General features: G+C 38.1%; 1 protein-coding gene across 1 annotated transcript in view; it reads left to right on the top strand.

Annotated features, from left to right (window-relative positions):
* Window positions 1-1,186: 1,186 nt before the first annotated feature.
* The window catches only part of CTNNA1 (catenin alpha 1), a 122,799-nt gene continuing 99,718 nt past the window's right edge, over window positions 1,187-24,267 (top strand). Inside the window, exons 1-4 of the mRNA XM_031035087.2 lie at window positions 1,187-1,380; window positions 1,882-2,001; window positions 10,073-10,342; window positions 13,066-13,269. Coding sequence (XP_030890947.1) covers window positions 1,222-1,380; window positions 1,882-2,001; window positions 10,073-10,342; window positions 13,066-13,269 — 753 coding nt within the window. The 5' untranslated portion in view covers window positions 1,187-1,221. The remainder of the gene's footprint in view (window positions 1,381-1,881; window positions 2,002-10,072; window positions 10,343-13,065; window positions 13,270-24,267) is intronic.

Here is a 24,267-nt window from a genome sequence, read left to right as displayed (position 1 = left end):
AGGTACTGTCCATATAACTGGTAGAACAGACATAGTCCTGGCCCTCCATTTCTTAAGTTATAAGAGAAGAGGGGAGTAGTCACTTGAAATGATAATTAATAGAAATGAATGACAAAAAGTGTAAGTTATTTTACAAGTTTCTAAGAAACGTTATAAAGAAATTCTTAGTATTTTTGAATTTAGGATCGTATAATATAACCTCAGATATTCCTAATAACTATACTAAATGTATATGTTTTTAGTGTAATTTTTAAAATTATGGATATAATACCTGTTACAGGAAATGTTTTTATTAGTACAGAATAATGTAGAGTCAGATTATAACCTAGTATAACTGTTACTTGCCTTTGCATTCCTGTCATTTTTCTCTTTTTTTAAAACACATTACATATATTTATCATTTTGTTTATGCTTATGGTTTCATCATAAACGTTAACATTTTTTCATATATATGTTAATATTTGCATAATAGTCAATTGTAGGATATAACATAATTTACTTAACCAGATGCTTATTGTTGAGCATTTGAGCTGTTGTCATTGTTTTACTGTGAGGGAAGTGAATGAGTCATTGACTCAAGTTTGTCTTCATATGCCAGTAAGTCTCTCTTGAGGTGGTTAATGAAGTGTGGAGGTTCTTCATGATGGTTGCTGTATTTCTGTATCATTCTGTGGATGTGAGGGTAGATCATATTAGATCCATTTTTTCCCCCACTGAAATCCACCCCCCCTTCAATACGTGTAATGCTCCTTTTGGGAAAAGGGTGTCTTTTTTAAGATTTTATTTACTTGAGAGAGCATATGTGGGGAGGAGCAGAGGGAGAGGGAGCAGGAGAAACAGACTCCCCACTGAGCGGGGAGCCCCAAGTGGCGCCTGATCCCAGGACCCTGAGATCATGACCTGAGCCGAAGGCAGAGGCTCAACCCACTGAGCCACCCAGGCACCCCCTGGAAAGAAGTGTTTTTAAGACTCTTTATATATATATAGCACCAAATCACTTTCCAGATACTGTGTTTTCACCAGCAATATAGGAGGGTGCTTTTCTTAGTGACCGCTGTAAAACGAAAGAAAACAGAAAATAAAAATGAGAGCCCTTAAATTCAATTCTGTGCATGAGCTATACAAGGTTTGCATTATTATTACTATTTTTTTAAACACAGACCAGTTATTTGGTTCATTCCTGATGAGTTGGTTTTTTCATGCTGTAAAACAGGTGATTTGATGAAGACTGCTGCAGGAGAGTTTGCAGATGATCCCTGCTCCTCTGTAAAGCGTGGCAACATGGTTCGGGCAGCTCGAGCTTTGCTCTCTGCTGTTACCCGGCTGCTTATTTTGGCTGACATGGCAGATGTCTACAAATTACTTGTTCAGCTGAAAGTTGTAAGTACAGGCCTGTGTCTGTAATTTGTTCTTTCCATCACAGTGAGGCTGCTGCTGGCCACAGTTAATTCAGCATTCCTTAGAGTTTGTTTTGGTTTTGAACTTGGTTACCTAAGTGGACCAGGAATGTTTTCTTTAGTTTCCATTTTCTGCTCTTCGCTAAGTGTACCTCAGACTGGCTGTGCTATGAGCCTGTGTAGTCTTGATTTTAATAAAGGTACTGTTTTGACTCCTTCCCTCTGCAGGAGTGATGAAGCATTTCCTTATACCAGAGTTCCAGAGTTGAGAAACCAAGATGTGTTAAATTCTATCGTTTTAGATAGCAGTCAGGATAATGCACCTATGTAGTAGGTGCTCAAATATTTGAGGGCCACGTAAACTGAAGAAAAAGTTTAGATTGCTATCTGAGTAGCTGTTAAAAGGAATAAAGTAGTATAGCTCTTTTTTACAAACAGATTTGCTTTGTTTAGAATTTTTCTTATTTAGGGGTATGTTTTATAGGTGGAAGAAGGTATCTTGAAACTGAGAAATGCTGGCACTGAACAAGACTTAGGAATACAGTATAAAGCCCTAAAACCTGAAGTGGATAAGCTGAACATTATGGCAGCCAAAAGACAACAGGTACAGTCATGATTTGGGGATATATTAAAGTTGTTTATATTACTATCTAATGCGAAAAATCTATTTTACTTAAGTTTTCTGAAGGTACCAGTACCTCCCTCTGCCAATATAGTTCCACTAAAACATTTAACTTATGAAGTATCCTTTTAGTATTGTATTGTTAATAAAGCTGTAATTAAGTTGCATTCGTGTTGTGCTTCTGTTTTAATTTTCATGAAAATTTTACTTTAAATAGCTTGGCAATTGCAGTAGTGTCTGGAGAGGTGAGAAGGTCTTTGTTATGTGCCTTGAAGGATTAACTTGAGTTGGTGGTAGAGTTTAATTCAGATTTTTAAAAACCTTAAACCAGTTGAAAATTATTGGAATTACTTAATTTTTAAGATAATGATTTCCAGTTACAATTTTTCCTTTTGCTGCAATAGCTTTGTTTTCCCTAATATAATAAATATACTTGTCCAGGGCTGTCCAGTGATGGAAATGTGTTATATCTATGCCAATACTGTAGCCATTTAGCCCACATGTGCCCATGAGCACTTGAGTGACTAGCATGACTGAGAAAGTGAATTTTTAATTTTATTTACTTTTAATTGAACTGGCGTACAGCTCTAGACACTCGGATTTCTATTGTTTAAGGCAGCATGGTAATCTAACAGCTGGGCCTGCCATGGTCTTTGGCAAAGGAGAAATATAACAAGGTGCTAGTTTCATTTTCATAAGTGAAGAATTATTTAATCTAAATATCTTCCTTTAATTTAAGACTAATTTCTACCTTCTGAGATGCAGTATGACATACTGGGTTAAAATCACAGCATAGGCTTTGGAGTCAGGCTATGTAGGTTCAAATCCCGATTCCAACATTTACATGAATCCAGCAGGTTATTCAAGCTTTCTGGTCCTCAGTGTACGTACCTGTAAACGGTTATCACAGTTGTCATACTACCAGGATTGTGGTACAGATTAAATTCATTAATACATATTAAAACACTTTGAACAGTGTCTTGACTCATAATAAGCGTTCAATAAATGTTAACTTCATTTTACTATTATTATTATGACAATGGCTGTATTTTTGATATTTAAATTTTTTTCATGAAATCATGGCATTGTACATTTGAACATTCTGATTAGGCAGAGTAAACATTTGGTAATCCTAAAAAAAAATTACTGGAATTACTTGATTATCAGAAACTAACCCCCTTCTTCCCTCACATTTGGCCACTTTTTAAGTATTCCTTAGTAGTTTCCGTAGTGTTATAAATTTGTGTTGTGTGGCATGTGGATCATTGTTCTTATTTTTCCAGGCTTTGCTAGCCCTTTGGAATTTTGGCACTTAGGGTGCTTTGAATGTGGTATGTGATGGAGGGGAGATGCACATGTCACCATCCAGTTTCTTAAAACTTCCATAGTTCTGATCATGCTTGTGGCTTTTTCAAAACAAAGCCCTGAAAAGATAATTCTTATTCTTGTTTGCTGATACCTGTATCAGTTAGGATATTTCATGCTATAGTTACCAGAAAAGCCAGCTCCAAAACTGCTTGAACAGTGGGGTATTTATTTTCTCACTAATTAGAAGTCCGAAATTAGGTGTGATTTTGAGGTGGTTAAGATGAAAGGTTTTGCGGTATCATCAAGGATCCAGGTTTTTGACATTTTCCAGCATTGCTGTGTTCAGTGTGCCCGGCACTGGATGGCTATAGGAGCTTTAGGCATGATACTTGTACACATCCCTGTGTCCAACAAGAAAAAAAGAACTGTTTCTTCCATATGTCTTTTTTATAAGCAAATGATCTAGAAGCCCCTAACAGATTTGCCCTAAATCTGAATTGTGTAACATACCCATTCTTCACTAATTATTAGTGAGAGGAAAGCGGTTGTATGTCTGACTCAGAGTCATGAAGATCTCCCTTCTACTGAGATTAGGGGAGGTATCCTTCTTGAGGACAGGGACACCCAACAAGAGCTCTGCTTGAGGAAAATGGAGTCAGGATAGTAAATGTCCAATATAGGCTATCCTCAGCTTTGGAGTCTTCTTAGTAACTTTCATTCGGTTATATTATAACAGTATAAAAACTACCCCACAGGATTGAGAAGATTAAATTAAATAATGTATGTAAAGTATTTAATAAGGTTATTGACCATATTTCAAGCTTAGGTTGTGATCACACTGGATCTGCACATATGAGATCCTGGTTTTACATTTCCATTACTTAATGTTACACCTGATAATATAGCTAGGTTTGATGTGTTGCCTAAGTTACTTAGTTCTTGTAGGCTCAGTGTATTTTTATCACTTATCCCTGTGTTGGCTTATGTCTCCATCATATAAATCACAAGTTTTTCTTTTTGCTGGGCCTAATCATTTCTAAGAACTTGTTTAATAGTATGATAATTCTGTAAATATGGCACACTGGCCCAGTTATGTTCACAGTTTATTTTGCTTAATGTTTTTTATCTAAATTCTCATTTGAATACGTGAAATAAATGTTAGTTATACTTAAAAATTAAGTTTGGTGAATAGTCTCATTGTCTTAAAACAGTCTGATCTTGGTTTATGAAGACTTACACTTTGAGGAAAGTAAGGACGTTTAGACTGCCACTATATTGGCTATCTTTGCAAAATGGTAGAGGAAGTAAATTGATGATGTTCTTGAGATAGAACACAATGATAGACCAGACTTTTGTATGCTATTGGAAAAACTTACTCAAAAGTAATACTGCCTGACTTTTTAATTCTGTGTGCCATGAATATATGAAGAGTTCCTTGAACATACACTAAAAAACACTGATACACTAAAAAACAGACAAAAACCAGTAAATTTCAAATATTTCTGAAATAAGATGTAATTAAAATCTTGAGGTTATTACTTGGTGGACGATCTTATATTTGCCCCTCCATATCTCATTTTCACCGTTGTTCATCTTGTTCTCTGCCCCAGGAACCTGACCTGTCTGGACTGCATCCAGGCAGGGCTCCTTTGCCCTCTAGGTCCTGGTTGGGTTTGGCCAGTGGGAGCATCAGTAGGAGATCAGAGGAGATAGAAGGGTCAGGCTGGGGATTTATTCCCCTACCTCCCACCCTGCTTATTGGTCTGGGTGGATAAAAGTCATAGCCCCTGTCAGGTGGTATACTCCACACACCTTGCTCCCTGGTTTCTGGTAACAGCTGCCTCTTTGTCTCTTCAGGCCTAAGTGCTGTATCAGTCTTGTGGTTTCCCTGTACTTTCCCCACACCTTTTTAGCACAGTCCCTGAACCATGTTTGAGTTACTCAGTTTGATTTTGTTTTCTCCTGGTGTCTTGATTGATGCATGGTCCCATTTTAAAGTTTGTCTTGCGTTTGTAGTATGTCCTGGTCATTTATAGTGTTCCTTGGGCCTAATTCTTAAACCTTTAGCCTTAGCCTTCTGCAGTAGAATCCACTGAGTAGGCTAGCTGTGGGCGCCTTTGTGCCTCCTGATCATAGTCTTTTGTAGGACATGGGTCTTGGTGTGTATTCCTATAAACTAGTGCTTTCCTTGGGAATTAAACTGCTACTCATTTTATCCTAAGGTCCCAGCCTGGTGGAAACTTGATTCTGCCTTTTGGAATTGCCCATTGGTCTCCTTCAGTAACTGGTAACATTTTTTTTTCACAGTGTGTGTTTTCTGGCAGAATTCCTATACTGTTGTATGTTTAGCGCCCTAGATTGTTTTCACCTTTAACTTTTTCTTCCTTCCTCAGGCATGGTATGTAATAATTTACCTTCTCATTGAGCCTCTTATCTTTGCAGACAGCCCGTAGTCCAGAAAAGGGGTATTTCCTCAAGAGCAGTGTTTGGGTGTGATGTATATACTGGCTTCTTAAGCCTCCCTTGATCATTTAAGCAGCAACCACCCATTGAGGAAATGCTAAAACTCATAAGGTCTGCAGGCTCTTTGAAATTTATCTGTTTCTCCTTAAGGTTTTTCTGGGGCATGGTGTGATGGTGGGAGTGGTGAGGATGTTGCCGAAAATAATAATGAATGACTCTAAAAAGGTATTTTCTATGTGCTAAACTGTTATAAACCTTTTGTGAATATAGACTCATTTAATCTTCACAAAATAGTATAAGGTAGGTACTATAATTGATCAGATTCTCATTTTTATAGATGAAAGAACTGTAGCGCAGGGAGATTAAATAATTTGCTGAGGTCATTCATCTAGTCAGGTGGAGCCAGTTTTAAACCCAGGCCCCAGGGGCAGAGATTTTCTCTGTTTCTCCTCCTATAAGGAGGACTGGCTGTGTCTCCTGTGGTCAGCTCTGTCTCTTCAATTTGCTAGAGGTGGAATACTTCGATGTTTACATTCCATCCACCTGGGTACATAGAGCTTGTTGAGATATTTGCTAAAAATATAGTGAACTCTGACTTTCACGATTTCTTTTTTATTTTTTATTTAAAGATTTATTTGTCAGAAAGAGAGATCACATAAGCAGGGGAAGTGGCAGGCAGAGGGAGAAGCAGGCTCCCCCCTCAGCAGGGAGCCCCATGTGGGACTCGATCCCAGGACCCAGGGATCATGACCTGAGCTGAAGGCAGATGCTTAACCGACTGAGCCACCCAGGCGTCCCTTATGATTTCGTTTTCTGAAAACCTGAACAGACACTGTGGTAATGGATAGTAATGTGTTTTAAGTGTAAATAATCAGGACTGGCTGGGTTTGCCTACGGACCAATTTTTTTTTTAAAGATTTATTTAAGGATGCCTGGGTGGCTCAGTCATGAAGCTTCTGCCTTCGGCTCAGGTCATGATCCCAGGGTACTTGGGATCGAGTTCCTCATCAGGCTCCCTGCTCTGCGGGAAGCCTGCTTCTCCCCGTCCCACTCCCCCTGCTTGTGTTCCCTCTCTTGCTGTGTCTCTCTGTCTTTAAAAAAAAAAAAAAAAGATTTACTTATTTTTTTGAGAGAGAGAGAGAGCTCGAGCATGAGCAGGAGGGACAGAGCGAGAGGGAGAGAGAATCTCAGGCAGACTCCATGCTGAGCATGGAGCCTGACACAGGGCTTGATCTCACTACCCCGAGATCATGACCTGAGCTGAAACCAAGAGTCAGTTGCTCAACTGACTGTGCCACCCAGGCGCCCCTGGACCTTTTCTTTAAGTATATTTGTTTGAATACAAGAGAAGATATTTGATCACATGGCTACGATTTTATATTGTTAAGGAAATGAGAGGAAACTTTTACTTGACTTTCTACCTCTTGGGTAGAGAGAGTGATGTAGATTACTTAGAACTTAGCTTTTATTTCTTGGTCCCTGCATGTGATGGTTAGTTCAAATTATGTGGAAAGCAGTCATTTCTTTTTCATGTTCTCTGTTCGTTCCTGAGTCTGCTTAAAACACAATTGGATTGATACAGTTTGGGAATCATGAAGGCTAAGGTGGATTAAGGGACTCTAGTTTCATAAGTAATCTATTAAATTCCTCAATAGCTCATGTTTTCACCAATCCAGATTACTTATCACCACTACATATTTGTAAAATAATACTTATGATTATTATTCTTCTGATAGTAAATCAAGTGTTGCCTTGTGATAGTGCCCATTTTCTTATCTTTATTTAACAAAATCTAGTTTATTTATGTTATGGCAGACATAGTTCTTAAGAGAGAAGGCAGAACACTTTAGCAGTTAGGACAAATGATGATATTTAGTTGTCATTTTCATTGTAGATTGAAATATAGACCCCATACTTGGTAAGTAGGAGTCTATCAGACATAAATTTTGGTGAGGGCAAGACATGTAGAAAATGCACACACAACATGTACACCAGCTGCTTAAGCATAATGGGTAGCCTTTGCCCCTTGTCACAGCTTGAGTCTTGAGATGATCATCAATTCTCTAAATCCATGGGGTCCTGTTTCTAGTGTAGTCTTTAGAAAGGTAAAAGTTCTCATACCAAGCCAGGCAGTGACTTTAGGAAAGTCAAGTGTTGAATAGTAATTGTGGCACCTATTAGCTTTAGGTGACCAGAAGTTTCTTTGGTAACCTTTATAAGAGATTATACTGATTTAGGTGATAGATACTTAGGGAAGAATTCTAAAGCTAATTGCGAAGCATTTTATAAAACAGAGGACCATGTAAGTACTTAGAGACAAATGCCTCCCTAGAAGACTTTAAGTCCCTGAGGTGGTGGTGGAGGGCAAGACATTTAGAAAATGCCACACAAAACATACGAACCATCTGTTTAAACATAATGATTAGCCTTAGCCCCCTGTCATAGCTTGGGTCTGGAAATGATCACTGATTCTCTAAATCCACAGGGTCCTGTTTCTGAATATTTAGCCTAATGTACTGTGCTACAGGGCATTTGGAGTGCTGTGAGCTATTACTTGCAAATTCAGATTCCAAATGAGAAAAGAATTCTAGGAGGAAAAGTAAGCTGTCATATTATACAAGGTTTGAATGAAGATGCAAACCTAAAATACATAGCGAGATGAAGTACCTGAAAAAAGAAGCCAGTTAGGTGTCTCTGATGCTTAATTAGGAATTCATCTAAAAAGATAAGCCATTAAATGGCTAAGTCAGACTTCAAATTGAGTTATTGACTTTGGCCTTTCTTAGTTAATTTTTCTCTTACTGTTTACACATGTGATACTCTTTTTTAAGACGTTTAAATTTGTACTGTAGGGTTTAGTTGGCGCAATTAACGTTGAAATTCTATGTTCACACATAGAGCAGATCTGTTGGTCAGTTAGGGTTATCACTTCTGTTTCTCTTTTGTGGTGGTAATCTATATTTACTAAAGATATGTGTCCCCCCACCCCCACCCCCAGCACTTTCAGTAACAGTGGGATACCAGAAATATCCTCTTCCCTTGATATCACTTATTTGACACTTAGTGCATCCATGCAGCCTACCAAGTAGATGTCAGTATTGGAAATCATGCCAGGAACCTCAATTTTTTTTTATCTGTGGATTATAATTACAGGTAGAGAAAATTGAGAAAGGACAGTTTCACTTAAGACCACATGTATATAGAGTATTACAACGAAATAAAAACCTTTTGGATAGGGGCACCTGGGTGGCTCAGATGGTTAAGCATTTGCCTTTGGCTCAGGTCATTATCCCAGGGTCCTGGAATCGAGTCCTGCATTGGGCTCCCTGCTCCACGGGAAGCCTGCTTCTCCCTCTCCCACTCCCCCTGCTTGTGTTCCCTCTCTCGCTGTGTCTCTTCTCTGTCAAATAAATAAATAAAATCTTTTTGGATAAAAGTCATGGAACACCTGAGCCTCACCTTTATGTATTAATGATCTGTGTCCCAAGGCCATTTTTGGGATGGGGGAATGGAGGCGGAAGGGTGAGGGGCAGAGTGGCATACTTGAGAGAATAGCCTGCTACATCCTCACTTGGTTGGTTTGCATAGTTCATGTACACTTGTGGTATCCCATCCCAAATTTCACAAAACTCTTATAATGAACTTTTATAACTTAGTAAAAAAGAAATACTCAAACTAAATCTTACTCTGTTTAAATGTGTCTCTGAATGATTTTTCTAATTTGTTTGGAATAGGTACTTACATCTTTATATAGTTGTAATGAAGATGCTAGTCAGTTTTATGTTTTGCTTTTCAGTTAGTGTTCTGCTAGGTGCTTTACATGCATTATCCCATTTGATCCTCAGGACAATTAGAAAGAGAAACCTATTATTGCTCCTATTTTATAGAAGGTGAAACCAAGTATGGGGATTTTATTTTATTTTTTTAGAGATTTTTATATTTAAGTAATCTCTACATCCAACGTGGGGCTCGAACTTAAAACCCAGAGATCAAAAGTCGCATGCTCTACACTGAGCCAGCCAGATGCCTTGAGTATGGGGATTTTAAATAAGATCACAATAGCCAGAAAAAGTACAGCTGGAGATTCAAATCCAGGTCTGTGTGATTTGGAAATGTTTGAACTCTTACCTACTAGACCATGCTGCCTCCTTTGTTATGAAGCCAGACTGTTCATGAAACTATTGTGTCTAATTAGTAGAGTTTCTCACTTTTCAGCATTTACTGACAAATTTTTTTATGACTAGAACCCATATAACAACTGTTCCAATTTCTTGTTTTATAGGAACTGAAAGATGTGGGCCATCGTGATCAGATGGCTGCAGCCAGAGGAATCCTGCAGAAAAACATTCCAATCCTCTATACTGCATCCCAGGCATGCCTACAGCACCCTGATGTTGCAGCGTATAAGGCTAACAGAGACCTAATATATAAGCAGCTGCAGCAGGCGGTCACAGGCATTTCCAATGCAGCCCAAGCCACTGCATCAGACGATGCTTCCCAGCACCAGGGTGGAGGAGGAGGAGAACTGGCATATGCACTTAATAATTTTGATGTAAGTTATACTTGGGAGGCAACTTCAGGTTCTTGACTATCTGCCCAAAGTTAAGAGGTTTCTAGGGAAATGTGATCATGGTTTCTGATGCAAGTTCATTTTCTACTTAGATTTGCAGTCTCTGTCAAAAGAAATTTTAGAAATCATTGGTCTACTTGATCTTGACTTGGCCTACAAAATTTTTTCCTTTTTCTTTCTCTTTTTTCTTCTTTTCTCCTCTTTTCTTTTTTGTTAAACTTCTAAATTCTTTTATCAAACTTACGTTTCCTATGGGGTCATTATTTGTTGAGGATATGAGTTTGGTTCATTTCACCCAAGATTGTAACCTTTTGGCAGATGTAAAGCTTTGGGAGATAGAGGCAAAGTGCATGCAGACTCTGACCTCCAGGGGCTCACAGTTTAGTGGGAAAAACAGATACATCATAAGTGATTATGACACAAGTGTTATCATGTTAATCTTACTTGTCTGCCTAGAGCCTAGATGTACTTCTCAATAACTAAATTGTAATAATATATAAAATTTAATCAAGTGGAAGCAAATTTGGGCTTAAAATACTCTTAGCATAATTCCATGTAGTTATCTTTTTATAGTTGATGTCCTGGATCTGTTCTGTATATACGTTCTCTGTTCACACTGTCCTATATATCAACTTTTTTTGGTGGGGTTTTGGGTGGTGGTGGTGGTTTTTTTTTTTTTTTAACACTTCTACCCACAATGCCTCATGGCTTCCAGTAGATGGCAGCAGTTTAAGATTTTTTTTTTTTAAGTGCTTTTTTTTCTTTCTTTTAAACCCACTGTTGGGTTTCATTATTATTATTACTTTTTTTTTATTATTAACATAAGAGAAAATTGCCTTCTATGTGGCCAGCATCCTTTCATAAGTAGGAATGCTTTGAAGTAGAGAATCTATAATGGAGTGCATTTTGTTTTTAACAGTTTTTCCTTGCCTTTATCTTTTCTTCCTTTGTCTGACCCTTTATTTTGGCTTGTGTAACTGAACATTGCTGATAACGCATGACTGATTTAAGACTTCATAAATCATAAAATTCTACAGACCATGGTGTTAGAAATTACTTTTTACACTGGAACCTTAATTATTAAATGCCTTTATAGTAAACTTACGACGCACCTTAAAATTTATTGACACTTTTTTCCACCCCACTCAAATTTGGCAGTCTTAGGTATCGGCCTCTGTGAAGGCACTAAGGATTACATTTTGCCCTCATTTGAGTAGTAAATGTCACAGGCTCCTTAACCTCTTAGGACTAGAGTGAGACTTCATAAAATGAGGGGGTTGGACGAAGTGATTGCAGGCCCATTGCAGCTTAATGACTCTTTTAAAATTCTATGACCACTCATTCCTCATTCTTATTGGTCAGAAGTCATTGTGTATTCAGTTTTAACCAGAGAAATCTTTTTTTTTTTAAAGACTTTATTTATTTGCAAGAGAGAGTGAGAGAGCACGAGAGCGGGGAGGGTCAGAGGGAGCAGCAGACTCCCCGCGGAGCAGGGAGCCTGATGCGGGACTCAGTCCCAGGACCCTGGGATCATGACCCGAGCCAAAGGCAGATGCTTAACTGACTGAGCCACCCAGGTGCCCCAACCAGAAAAATCTTGAAATAACTTAATCTGGTAAGAAAAATGGTCAGCTAAAATGTGGGTTAATAATGAACTGGAGGCCTTACATGTTCAGTTTTGAAACTGAGGGTTCTTGGGAATGGAAAGAAGAAATGTATACTTACTGGGAAAGGGCAAGCTTTTTTAAAGAAAAAACTTGGCCTTTAACTTTAAATCGGTAAGAATAGTCCCCATAAAGAAAAATTAAAGGGAAAATATTTGCACAGACATTTACCAGTGTGAGGATAAATTGTATTAAATGGAAAAGTTGGAGGGAGGCCAGTAGCTGCTGTCCTGGGGGTATTGATGTTTGACCTTGTACCTAAAGCTTGCTTGTGACCTGACCTCACTCACCACTGGTAAAGCTGGATTTAAGTGGAGTCAGGGGAGTGAAGAGGAGACAGAGGAAGGTTTTATTCTTACTGGGGCAGTTATACCTCACAGAGTGGCTTTTTGGGGATGGATTGCTATCATCTCTTACAGATTACCTCAAAGTCTTTAAGCAAAGAGAGTCTCTAATTTAGACATAACAGGTTGAATATGAGACTGCATTGTTTATAAAATTTGATGAGGTGTGTGAGATGAGGAAAATAGATTGGAATTGATTATAAATGCATTCCTTTCTGAAACTTTGAGGACAGAAGTCAGTGTCTGTTTTTATTGTTTTTTTGCTGTGAAACAGTTCTGCTCATGTCATACAGCAGTTTTATACTCTGTATATAGAAAAGGAAAAGAGAGCTCACTTATTTTCCTTGAAATTCTCATTTGGTAACTTCACTAATACTGTAGAAGCTGGCATGTAGATGTTCAGGTTCAGTAGCGTGAATATGATTTTTGTGCTGATGTATTTGTGTTTGCATTTGTGGTATGTTATCTTACTGAGGCCCCATTCAGCTGGATAGTATTGCTTCCAGTGCTGCCTTTGAGAAGTGGTCTATCATGGGCCAACTTGTATGGCTATCATCTAACAAGAAGTATAACTTTTTTTTAGGCATTGGAATTTTTATATTAAATCTTGATGTTCCTGATCAACACTTTGCTCACCTTCATTAATAATGGAGGGAAGAGAGATTACCACTAAGATTCAATAACACTTTCTCTGCAGAAACAAATCATTGTGGACCCCTTGAGCTTCAGTGAGGAGCGCTTTAGACCTTCCCTGGAGGAGCGCCTAGAAAGCATCATTAGTGGGGCTGCCCTGATGGCCGACTCGTCCTGCACACGTGATGACCGGCGTGAGAGAATTGTAGCAGAGTGTAATGCTGTCCGCCAGGCCCTGCAGGACCTGCTCTCAGAGTACATGGGCAATGTGAGTATCCGAACTTTTCCTTTGAAGTGAAGAGTTTTTGTAACAGATGCTGGATCTGAGATGTTTTATAAAAATGGCTAGTATGCTCTTGGTTCCTTGACCCTTTAGAGATGGGCAAAATTTTCAAGGAATGGATCAAAAAATGGCTTTCTATGTTCCCCTTTCCTCCCAACTTTTTATATTGAAAATTTTTAACTTATAAAAATCCTACAGTGAGAACCCATCTACCCTTTATCTAGATTTATCAGTTAAAACTTAGATACATGTGCATGTTTGTGTGAACAGATGTATGGTTTATTTGTATAAATATATGCACACACACAAAACCTTTTTTTCTATTTAACATTTGGATGTAAGTTGCAGGTATTGTGTTGGTTCAGCTCTAAACACCTTAGCACCCATGTACTAAGGATAATGACCTTCAATATCCCTAAAGTTCCATTATCACATCTAGGCCGCCATCTAATTTTGGGCAAAAGGGAATGCTGAAAATATTTATAGTTGGTAGTTTTTTTCATGGACCATATAGAATGTCATAAGAAGTGGTAATTACCAACTACAGGTGAGTATTAGATGAACTGAGTAGTGGTTTTGAATTTTTAAGGTTTGTGTTTAAAAATCAATGCTCTAGAAAATTTTTTTTCCCCATAGATAATACTGTACTTGTTGATTTTTATCTCTGTTGTCATTACCTTCCTTTTTCCTTCCATGATACTTCTGCAATTCCAGTTACTTAATGCTCAGAGTTACTGTAATTTAGACCTTGTACCCAATATTTACTGCCGCAGAAAAGGAATAAGTTAAATAAAATTTATATAAAATCATTTTAAAGAGAAGAGAACAATACAAACTAGTTCTCACTAGTGATTTTTGCTTGTTTAATGCTTTTCAGGGAAAGATCTTGGTACTTTTTCATTTATTCATTTGCCATATATCTTACTTGTTCACTTATATGCCTATATAAGTGAACATATAATGTTTAGTCATAATGGAATTCCTAGGGTGAAGATGAATGCCTTAGTGTGTTTATCTTTTTTCTACCATATTGTGAAATTAGTGAACCATATTGAATTTTTTTAAGCCATTGCCATGTTTTGATCGTATGCAGTCTACCTCAGAAAAATGAGCTTAGAGGCTTAGTTAAATCAGATGGAAAAAGCAGTTGATAAGTCAGTGAAAATGTGGGGCACATTTAAAAATCCGTACCTAAGCTTGAAAATCAAAATATAAAAAAATGGATAATTTGAAGAATGGTTCACTATATTAGAATTTTAAACAGGGAAACAAAGGACTCAGTATGTGTGTGGATCAGTTATCTGCTATCACATATAGTACTGAAGTACAAAAATATAAAATGTAGTTATGATTAGGAAAATGCTTTAAAAGCAGTCTTTGGCTGGGAAGAATACTTGATAAATTTCTTCTTATTGCTCCATATGAGAGCTTCTTAACCATTCTGCATGTAAGAGCTTCCTAACAATCCCTTGAGTCTTGGGTTTGGTTGGATCTTGCCCTAGTTGTCCCTGGTCATGAGTAACCTAGTTCCTCTCCAGAGTGTCATACAAATACTATTTTCAGTTTGTGCCACAGATGTAAGTAAAGGTAGGAAACACTCATTTATGCTTGAAGACATGGAGACCGTAACATCACTCTTACATAACATTTTATTATGTAAGTGAAAGCTAGAACCATGATCTTTGTTTGGCTGAAATTTAAAGATTATGGTGGAGGTTTTGAAAGAAATTATATTGAGATTCAGATTATATTTTAGAAGATGGACTCTGGGCATGTTTTTCTTAAAGATAAAAATTTTGGGGGCACCTGGGTGGCTCAGTTGGTTAAGCGACTGCCTTCGGCTCAGGTCATGATCCTGGAGTCCCGGGATCGAGTCCCACATCGGGCTCCCTGCTCGGCGGGGAGTCTGCTTCTCCCTCTCCCACTCCCCATTTGTGTTCCCTCTCTCGCTGTGTCTTTCTCTGTCAAATAAATAAATGAAATCTTTAAAAAAAAAAAAAATTTTTAGTTCCCTTGTATTGACTCACATAACATTGAGCAGGTGATGGAATGAGGATAAAGCTGGGGGAGGGCAATGAAGCACACTTGAAAGCTTAAAACCTCATAGGGTCTGCAAGAAGCAGAAGCAATTGAGGTGAGATTTTTGCTTATTTCGGAAGCTTTCAAAAGCATTCAGAACCTTTAGTAACAATCAGAATTTAACCAGCAGTATCTGCCTATTGCTAACTTCATACTGAGTGTGTGTCACAAGCAAACGAGTGCTGGGCGCTGGGTAGAGGAGGAATGAGGCACTGTCTTTTCCTTCTAATACAGGGTCTCTACAGAACATTTATGGGGAGTGCCATCGTGCTGCTAAAATGCTATGGGGATTGCAAGGAGGGATGAGGTTATTTCTGGCTGGGAAACCTGAGAGGTCTTTATGGAGGATTAATTTTACATTCTTTAGCTCTACCTTGATTTTTTGAAAATGGCTCACTTTAAGTTTTGATTATTTCTCTTAAAAATATTAGGCAAATAATTATGATATGTGGAAAATTAAGACAATCTGGCTTAATTAAAACTGGTTCACTACATGGAACTTTGTTGACAGAGTGGCCAAATACAGAGTGACTGATGTATTTTTATTTTTATTTATTTATTTATTAGAGAGAGAGAGTGCGTGCCTGCCTGTGCGTGAGTGGGGGAGGGGCAGAGGGAGAGGGAGACCAGGAGGGGGAGAAGCAGCCTCCCTCCCTGCTTAGCACAGAGCCCAACACAGAGCTCAGTTCTCATAACCCTGAGATCATGACCTGAGCCAAAACCGAGTTGGCCACTTAACTAAGCTACTCAGGCACGCCTGATATATTTTTATTTTTTTTCATTTCCTGGCTTCTCTCAGTAATGTCATTTTTTTTCTAGGTACATACTCTTAATCTTGCTATCATCTCTAATCTTCCTTCTTCATCCTGTGTGGTCATTTACCAGGTTTCTGTTGGGTTTTCCCCTAAGGCAGTGATTTTGAACTTTGGATGCACATTAGAATCCCTGGGGAACTTTAAAAAAAATCTTGATGTCTAGGTTGTACCTCATTTAAATCAGGGTCACTGAATTGAGGTCCAGGTGACAGTATTTTTTTTTTTTAAGATTTTATTTATTTATTTGAGAGAGAGAGAGCTCAGGTGAGGGCACATGAGTTGGGGGGGGTGGTGCAGACTACCTGCTAACAGGGAGCCCAATGATGTGGGTGTTCATCCCAGGACCTTTGGATCATGACCTCAGCCACCCATGTGTCCCCAGGTGGCAGTATTTTTTAAAAGTTTCTCAGGTGATACCAGTGTGTAGTTAAGGTGGAGAAACTCCTGATGCTTTACTGCATTTGTCCCTACTGTCTCCACTGCCATTGCTTTATTCTAGGCTCTACTCACTTTCTTTGTTGTCTAGTCTGTTGTGCTTCCTTAGGCGAGTCTGTGTTCATCCCTTCAGTAGGACATAGTTCATTCTGTGTTTCAAATTCCCTTCCTACTTCTTGAAAACCTAACCTGCTCTTGCTTCAAGGCCCACATTTTTTTCCTCCATCTATTTGCTGGAGGCTCTTTAAAACAGCGCCATCCTACATTATTTCTTTGCTGTTTGGAGTTTTGTGCGTAATTGTTGACTTCCTTGAATTGTTGCTTAATTGTATTTCTTTATCCATGTAATTTCTGCAGCTATGTTTAAGCTTGTAAAAGACAGGAACTGGGGCACCTGGGTGGCTGGGCCTGGAGTCTGCTTAAGATTCTCTCTCCCTCTCTCTCTGCCCCTCTCCACTCCCTCTCTAAAATGAATGAACGAATGAATGAATGAACGACAGGAACTATTTAAAAATACTTTCAGGGACTGGTATAATACTAGAAGAGGTATTCAGTAAGTAATTGCTTTATAGAGTAACTCATGCTGACGGGGAATGAATGAAACAGACAATTTTGCATATTCATGGTGCTAGGGATATTAGTGAAAAAAAATCAAAAGATCCTTACCTTTATGGGCCTTACATTTTAGAAGGTTATAGGGAAGGAGGCCATGGGTGATTTACCACTACTTCCTGTAGATCTCAGTATATGATGACATTTGTAGAAAAAATTAAACCAAGTACTCTGAAATAAGCAGTGAGGGAAAGTGGTGTCCTAGGTCACAGTAGAGTTAAATTTGATTCATCAGGTGAGAGCCAAACTGCCTTTTAAAGGCTTCAAGGGCCAGGAGGCCAACAGCCTTAATGCTCCTGCTTGTATTGCAGTTTAGAGTTGGAGGTTACTCTTGGCTGTATTGCTAACTTACTGTACTGAGAGCTAAGAGATATTGATGTTAAAAGTAATGCATTTGACCCCTACTTACTGAACATTATGGAAATGCCTCAGATGCATGACAATAGAGGTCTTTTGACATTCAGTAGATCTTTGTAGTCCCACAAATGACTTCCAGGTTTCCTTGAAATGAAATGTGGTTATTGTGGTTAAGTTTAATTTGTTCATGCTCTATCAACTTAAGGTTACTCCTGGGAGGGTTCTAGAGAAGGAAAAACAACTTGGATGCGTGTCCTAATCTTAAAAGGCTTAAAAGCAAATGGATTGAAATTAAAATGAAATGGAATTGAATTTGAAAAAAATTGTTACCACTTTGTTTATTTTTTCATAATTGAAAGTCATACATACACATTAAATTACTGAACCACTACTATTAACATTAGGAATAGGCATTCCAATTTTTTCCCCTTTCTTGTATGTAGTGGGTTTTTTTTTTTTAATTTTATTTTAAAATAGTTTTAACCCTTTTATTGTTCCCTGCATATAACAAAATACATAATTAGGGTTCAAACCATTATGATAATGGGTTAAAACAAGCTGCAAGGTTAATGGGTTAAATTTTTTCTTTCTTAAATACATAGCTGACTTTGGAGCTCAGTTGTGTGTTAGAATGTTCTCTGAAGTTATTCAATGCCAGTGAAAAACAACATTCTGAAGAGCCTTGTACTTCATGCAGTTGATTTCTATATTTCACACCCTTCATTCTGCTGAGGAATATGCTGATCGTCAATATGTTCCTTTCTCCCTTTATTAGAGCATGTGCTTTGAGTTGTTTTCCCAGTAGAATTTACTGTGACCATGCTTGTTTGTTTCTGTTACCACACTCATCTTCAAGCCTCCTGACCTCTCAAAAAATAGATAAACAGAACTCCTCCCTACCCCTTATCCTCCTGATCTGAAAATACTTAACACAGTATCTGAAATATAGAAGGCCCTCAATCTTTGAAATGAATTTCGTTTGATTTTGGCCTGAGCAGTCTTGGTCAGTGGTTCATGGTCATGTTTGACCGACGAGTTAGGACTTAAAATTGATGAGAACAAGCTCAGGCTTTGGGCTTGAGTAGCTCTAGTTGTGTGCCATCCAGTGTGGTAGCCACTAGCCGGATGTGGCTCTCAAGTACCTGAAATGTGACTGTTTAAACTGAGATGTGCTGTAAGTATAAATTCCTCACCATATTTGAAAAACTGAGTACACAGAAAAAGGATGTAAAATATCTCAATACCTCACAGTATTTTGGGTATATTGGGTTAAATATAATCTGTTCTTAAACTTTTTACCTGTTTCTTTTTATTTACAGCTACTAGAAAATTTAAAATTATACGTAGTTTTTGTTACTTGGTCACATTTTATATCTCTTGGGTAGTTCTGACTACTGGGTAACCAGCCAGCTAAGGTGAGTAGGTAAGTTTGGCATTAACCTCCTCATTGAATGTCCAAAATGGTACCATATCCATATATGGTAGCTATCATAGCTTGTATTTTTTATACCTAAAACTATAGTTTCAGACAGAAGAAAATTGGTATAGCTTAGAACCTGGTGAGGATGATGTTGCTTAAAGATAAGTTTATCTTTGTTCTTGCCCAAAAACATTGGATGCAGTGGTAATTAGGATCCTAAAAGAGGAGTGCAATAACTGGGCTTTCTTTTTTTTTTTTTTTTTGGATTGCCCTGGGTATATATTTGAGGGGTTTGATTATGTTAATATAGCAGGCATAAAATTTTTATTTGATTTGGATAATAGTTTGATATGGAATGTATGACTAGGATGCAGTTAATATTCACTTTCAAAGATATATTGTTACTTTAGTGAAGAGAAGCACTTAATTTAGATGCTAATCTCTTCTCAGTTTTGCAGATGCCTTCCTGGAATCACTTTACTATAGCCAGAGCTTCCAGCTTTTGAAGGAGTTGTTTTCGAAGAGCTTGTAACTACATTATTTTGTAGCTGCATTTCTTATTTTCAAAATTAGAACAGCTTACTTTTTTTCTGATGATAATTTTTTTTTTTAAGATTTTATTTTTTTTGACAGAGACACAGAGAGAGAGGGAACACAAGCAGGGGGAGTGGGAGAGGGAGAGAGATAAGCAGGCTTCCCGCTGAGCAGGGAGCCCGATGCGGGGCTGGATCCCAGGACACTGTGATCATGACCTGAGCCGAAGGCAGACGCTTAACGACTGAGCCACCCAGGCGCCCCTAATTATAATTCTAAGTTCATTATATATAACGTGTAATCCTACCACCTATTTTTGGTGTCCAACATTCCAGCCTTCTTTGTGCATATGTTTGTATGCACACACATATCTGTTTTTTTCTTACCATTTCTTTTTTTTTATTAACAATAAAAATAAGGGTTATCTGTACTATCATACTGTGTACCATATGGCAGCCATTGTCCTAAAAGACATATGTTTGTACCTGTTTTGCTGTCATAATAACCTATATTGAGTTATTTGCTCAAAAATACATAAACGTACAGCTGAGATCTCTGACCTGAAAGTCTGGCTCTTAATACCTTTATCATCGTGCATCTTTACTATAGCAAATGTGGTTTTACATCATCATCTTTAATGGCTGCGGAGCTTTCCACTGTATTGCTTTATAAATGACTGTTCTGAAATTAAATACTCCACCTTAAATAAGATAAACCCAGGTCTGGTATAGCTGCTTGAAGTGAGCCAACAGGAAGGGTTTTTACAGTGTCCTCCCAAAGTTAGACTTTCTGATGTTGAGTGTCATAGATGTTTCAGTTGGCTCTGTGATGTGCAGCTACGTGGCTGAGGTTTGTTATACAATATGCTTTGATTTCCATCTTTATTTGAACCTATGGGTTTCTTGTAATAAACTCTCGCCTGTATTGCTAGGCCATAGTTCTCTAGCTGTGCTTGCATATGATTTTATTGATTTGTTAGTGTAGGCTTTTCTGTGAGCTGCCTAGCATATTCGGGAGAATTTAGACATAAATAGATGTTGCATTGCATGCAAAATTGGAGCACATGTAGGACTTGTTTCTATTGGTGGAGCAGCATTTATTTAATTTGGAAATCTTATTTGTCAAAGATTGTGTGATTTTTCTCACATTGGGGGCAAGAGGTTTAAAACTTAACTCTGAGGACCTCTCCTCAAGTTATATTTTGTGTTGCTTTCTGAGAGGTTCAAGGTTCTTCCTGGTGCGTGCTACTCTGGCATTACAAATTGCGGTATTTAACAGGCAAGTTTTTAACCTTTTATATACAGAAAGATGCATGTCTGGAATGCTGCTCGCCTAATGGAGCAATAGTGGAATGGTCTCTTGAGATTAGGATGATGGAGTAGATATGGAAGCCTGCCCAGTGTCAGCTGCAGATTGATCAGGTTTTAGCCTCCATGAGATGGCTGTTAGACTATCCTTGGTATTATTTTATGCTCTTCAGATATTGGGCAGGCTTGAAAAGATTTTATATCAAAAAATGTTTTTGGATTAAAAGGTTAAACCTCCAAATATATCAATATTAGTAATTGTCCCTGGGTGGTGGGGTGGTAGGCAGTATAAATTTTCTTCTGTATTTTGCCCCACATTTTTTGGACAGTGTTTCTTATGGTCATAATGAAAAAGTTTAAAGTAAACTTAGACCCCTTAGTTTCATGCATCTTGGATTTTTAGTTTTGTTTTTTTTTTTTTAAGATTTTATTTATTTATTTATTTATTAATAAAGATTTTATTTATTCATCTGGCAGAGAGAGAGTGAACAAGCAGGGGGAGCCAGAGGGAGAGGGAGAGGCAGGCTCCCTGCTGAGCAAGCAGCTGATTCCAGGACCCTGGGATTATGATCTGAGCCAAAGGCAGCCTCTTAACTGACTGAGCCACCCAGGCGCCCCTATTTATTTATTTTTTAAAAAGATTTGTTTAGTTATCTTAGAGAAAGAGCATGCCTGCACTAGTGGGAGGGACAGGGAGAGGGATAGAAAATCCCAAGGAGACTGTGCGCTGAGCACGGAGCCTGACGTGGGGCTCAATCCCAGGACCCTGAGACCATGATCTGAGCTGAAAGCAAGAACGGGGGCACTCAACCGACTGTGCCACCCAGATGCCCCTAAAGATTTTATTTTTAAGTAGTCTCTGCACTCAACATGGGGGTCAAATCCACAACCCCAAGACCAAGGGTCCCAACTGGAGCCAGCCAGGCACCCCTTAGATTTTGTTTATAATTATATACTGTGTGTATTTCCAAGGTACTGTTAATATGGGAACATTGAAGATTTTTCACTTTAATAAGGCCTTGATTCATCTTTTTAAGGTAATGATTCATTCAAGACTAGTTTGACTGAAGTGATAAGTTGTGTGTTTTTTTTGTTTTGCTTACTGTAATATATATTTCTAACAAGTGTTGGTCAAAATATGGTCTCTTACCTCTGTGTGATAGTGTTTGCGTCATCCTTTTCTTGAACTGTTTATCCAAGTGATTTTTGACCATGGAAGTGTAGAATTGTAAAATTTAGAATTTAAAGGTGACATTAATTACCTAGTGCAGGGTTTGACAAATTACCGTTCTCAGGTTAAGTCTGGCTTCCTATTTTTGTAAATAAAATTTTATTGAACACAGCTCTGCCCATTTATTTATCATCTATGGCTGTTTTTCCACTACAGTGGCATAGTTGAATAGTTGTGATCTAGAATGTCCGTATGTGACAAACATCTAAAACTAAAAGCGAATGGCCGCTAAAGCCTGAAATATTTGCTATCTGGCCCTTTCTAGAAGTCTGGTGAGATTTAATGTAGTCCAGCCCAGTACTTTTTTTGAAGGTTCTGAGTTCCCAATTCAATTTCTTTAATGGATATAAGACTATTTAGGTTTTGTGTTTCTTCTTGCATAAATTTTTGAAGTTTATGGCTTTAAAGGAGTTGTCCATTTTATCCAATTAGTCAAATTTTATATGCAGAGTTTTTTGTAGGATTCTTTTTACTATCTTGTTAATGTTTGTGGGGATTCTGTAGCCATATTCTTTAATTTATTCCTAGTGTTGGTAATTTGTATTTGCTCTTTTTTTTTTTGGTCAGTCTGGCTATAGGTTTATCAATTTTATTGATCTTTTGAAATAACCAACTTTTGGTTTTACTGAGTTTTCTGTTATTTTCAATTTTACTGATTTCTGCACTTTATCTTTTTTTTTCTCCTGCTTCCTTTGGGTTTATTTTTTATTTTAAAGGTTTTATTTATTTATTTGACAAAGAGAGACATAGCAAGAGAGGGAACACAAGCAGGGGGAGTGGGAGAGGGAGAAGCAGGCTTCCCGCTGAGCAGGGAGCCCTATGTGGGGCTCGATCCCAGGACCCCGGGATCATGATGTGAGCTGAAGGCAGACGCCCAACGACTGAGCCACCCAGGCGTCCCCCCTTTGGGTTTATTTTGTTCTCTAGTTTCTTGAGGTGAGAATTCAGGTTATCGGTTTGAGACCTTTTTTTTTTGGTAAAGATTTAGGGTAGATTTTCATATAAGGCCTACTTTGTCTGCATCCCATAAATTTCGATATATTGTCTTTTTTGTTTAGTTCAAAATATTTTAAAAATTTTCCTTGAGTCTTCCTCAGGGCAGTGGATTATTTGGCAGTATGTTATTTAATTTCCAACTAGATGGAAATATTTTTGTTATATTTCTTTTATTTCTAGTTTAATTAAAACTTAATGTGACCAAAAATCATACTTTGCATCATTTCATTTATTTATTTATTTATTAAAGATTTTATTTATTTATTTGACAGAGAGAGACGCGAGAGAGGGAACACAGGCAGGGGGAGGGGGAGAGGGAGAAGCAGGCTTCCCACAGAGCAGAGAGCCCGACATGGGACTTGATCCCAGGACCCTGGGACCATGACCCGAGCCGAAGGCAGTTGGTTAACAACTGAGCCACCCAGGCGCCCCATTTCATTTCTTTAAATTGTTCATTAGAGCACCCAGTGCTACTTTTGTGAATGTTGTATCCGCATTTGGAAAGAATATATGAATTGTGCTATTGTTGGAGAGAGTGATTTATAAATGTCAATTAGATCCAATTGGTTGATGGTATTGGTTGATCAGTTTGGTTCAGTTCTTCCATATATTGCTTATCTATCTGTCTGTCTATTGCCAGCTTGCTCTTAATGATTACTGAGAAAGGAGTGTTGCAGTTTACAGCTATGATTGTGGATTTGGCCCTTTCTCACTTCAGTTCTCAGATTGCTACTCTGTGCATTCTGTCCATGGTTTTTGGGTGCAGTCATTGTGATAGGGAAGATTGGGTTTATTCCTTCTTAACCAGAAGCAAAACCCAGCTACCTATTTTCAGAACAGCCTGAAAATAGGGATAACTTGGGCATGATAATACCCAGGTAAAGACAGTTAGGACTAGAGCTGAGGCTTCTGAGTTTTAGTCCAGGGCTACTCCTGCTGGTACTTTTCACATGTGATGCCATGGACTGTGGACAATAAGCTGATGCTTCCAGAGAATAGGACTTACTAAGCTTGATCAAATGTTCCCTTCCCTAGAGCTGCTTTCTCAACGGTAAAACTGGATTATTAATGGCTGCCCCTCCACCTGATTTTGTTTAAAGGCACAGAGAACCTATCAAATAAGACCAAGTAAAATGATGAAGATGGGATAATGGTTGGTGGTATTGCAAAAAATAGGAAAATGCCTAAGAGCAATAA

The sequence above is a fragment of the Leptonychotes weddellii genome, chromosome 7, assembly GCF_054177405.1.
Source record: "Leptonychotes weddellii isolate Sample4059 chromosome 7, ASM5417740v2, whole genome shotgun sequence".
Lineage (NCBI taxonomy): Eukaryota > Metazoa > Chordata > Mammalia > Carnivora > Phocidae > Leptonychotes > Leptonychotes weddellii.
This window is presented reverse-complemented; position numbering and strand designations above follow the sequence as displayed.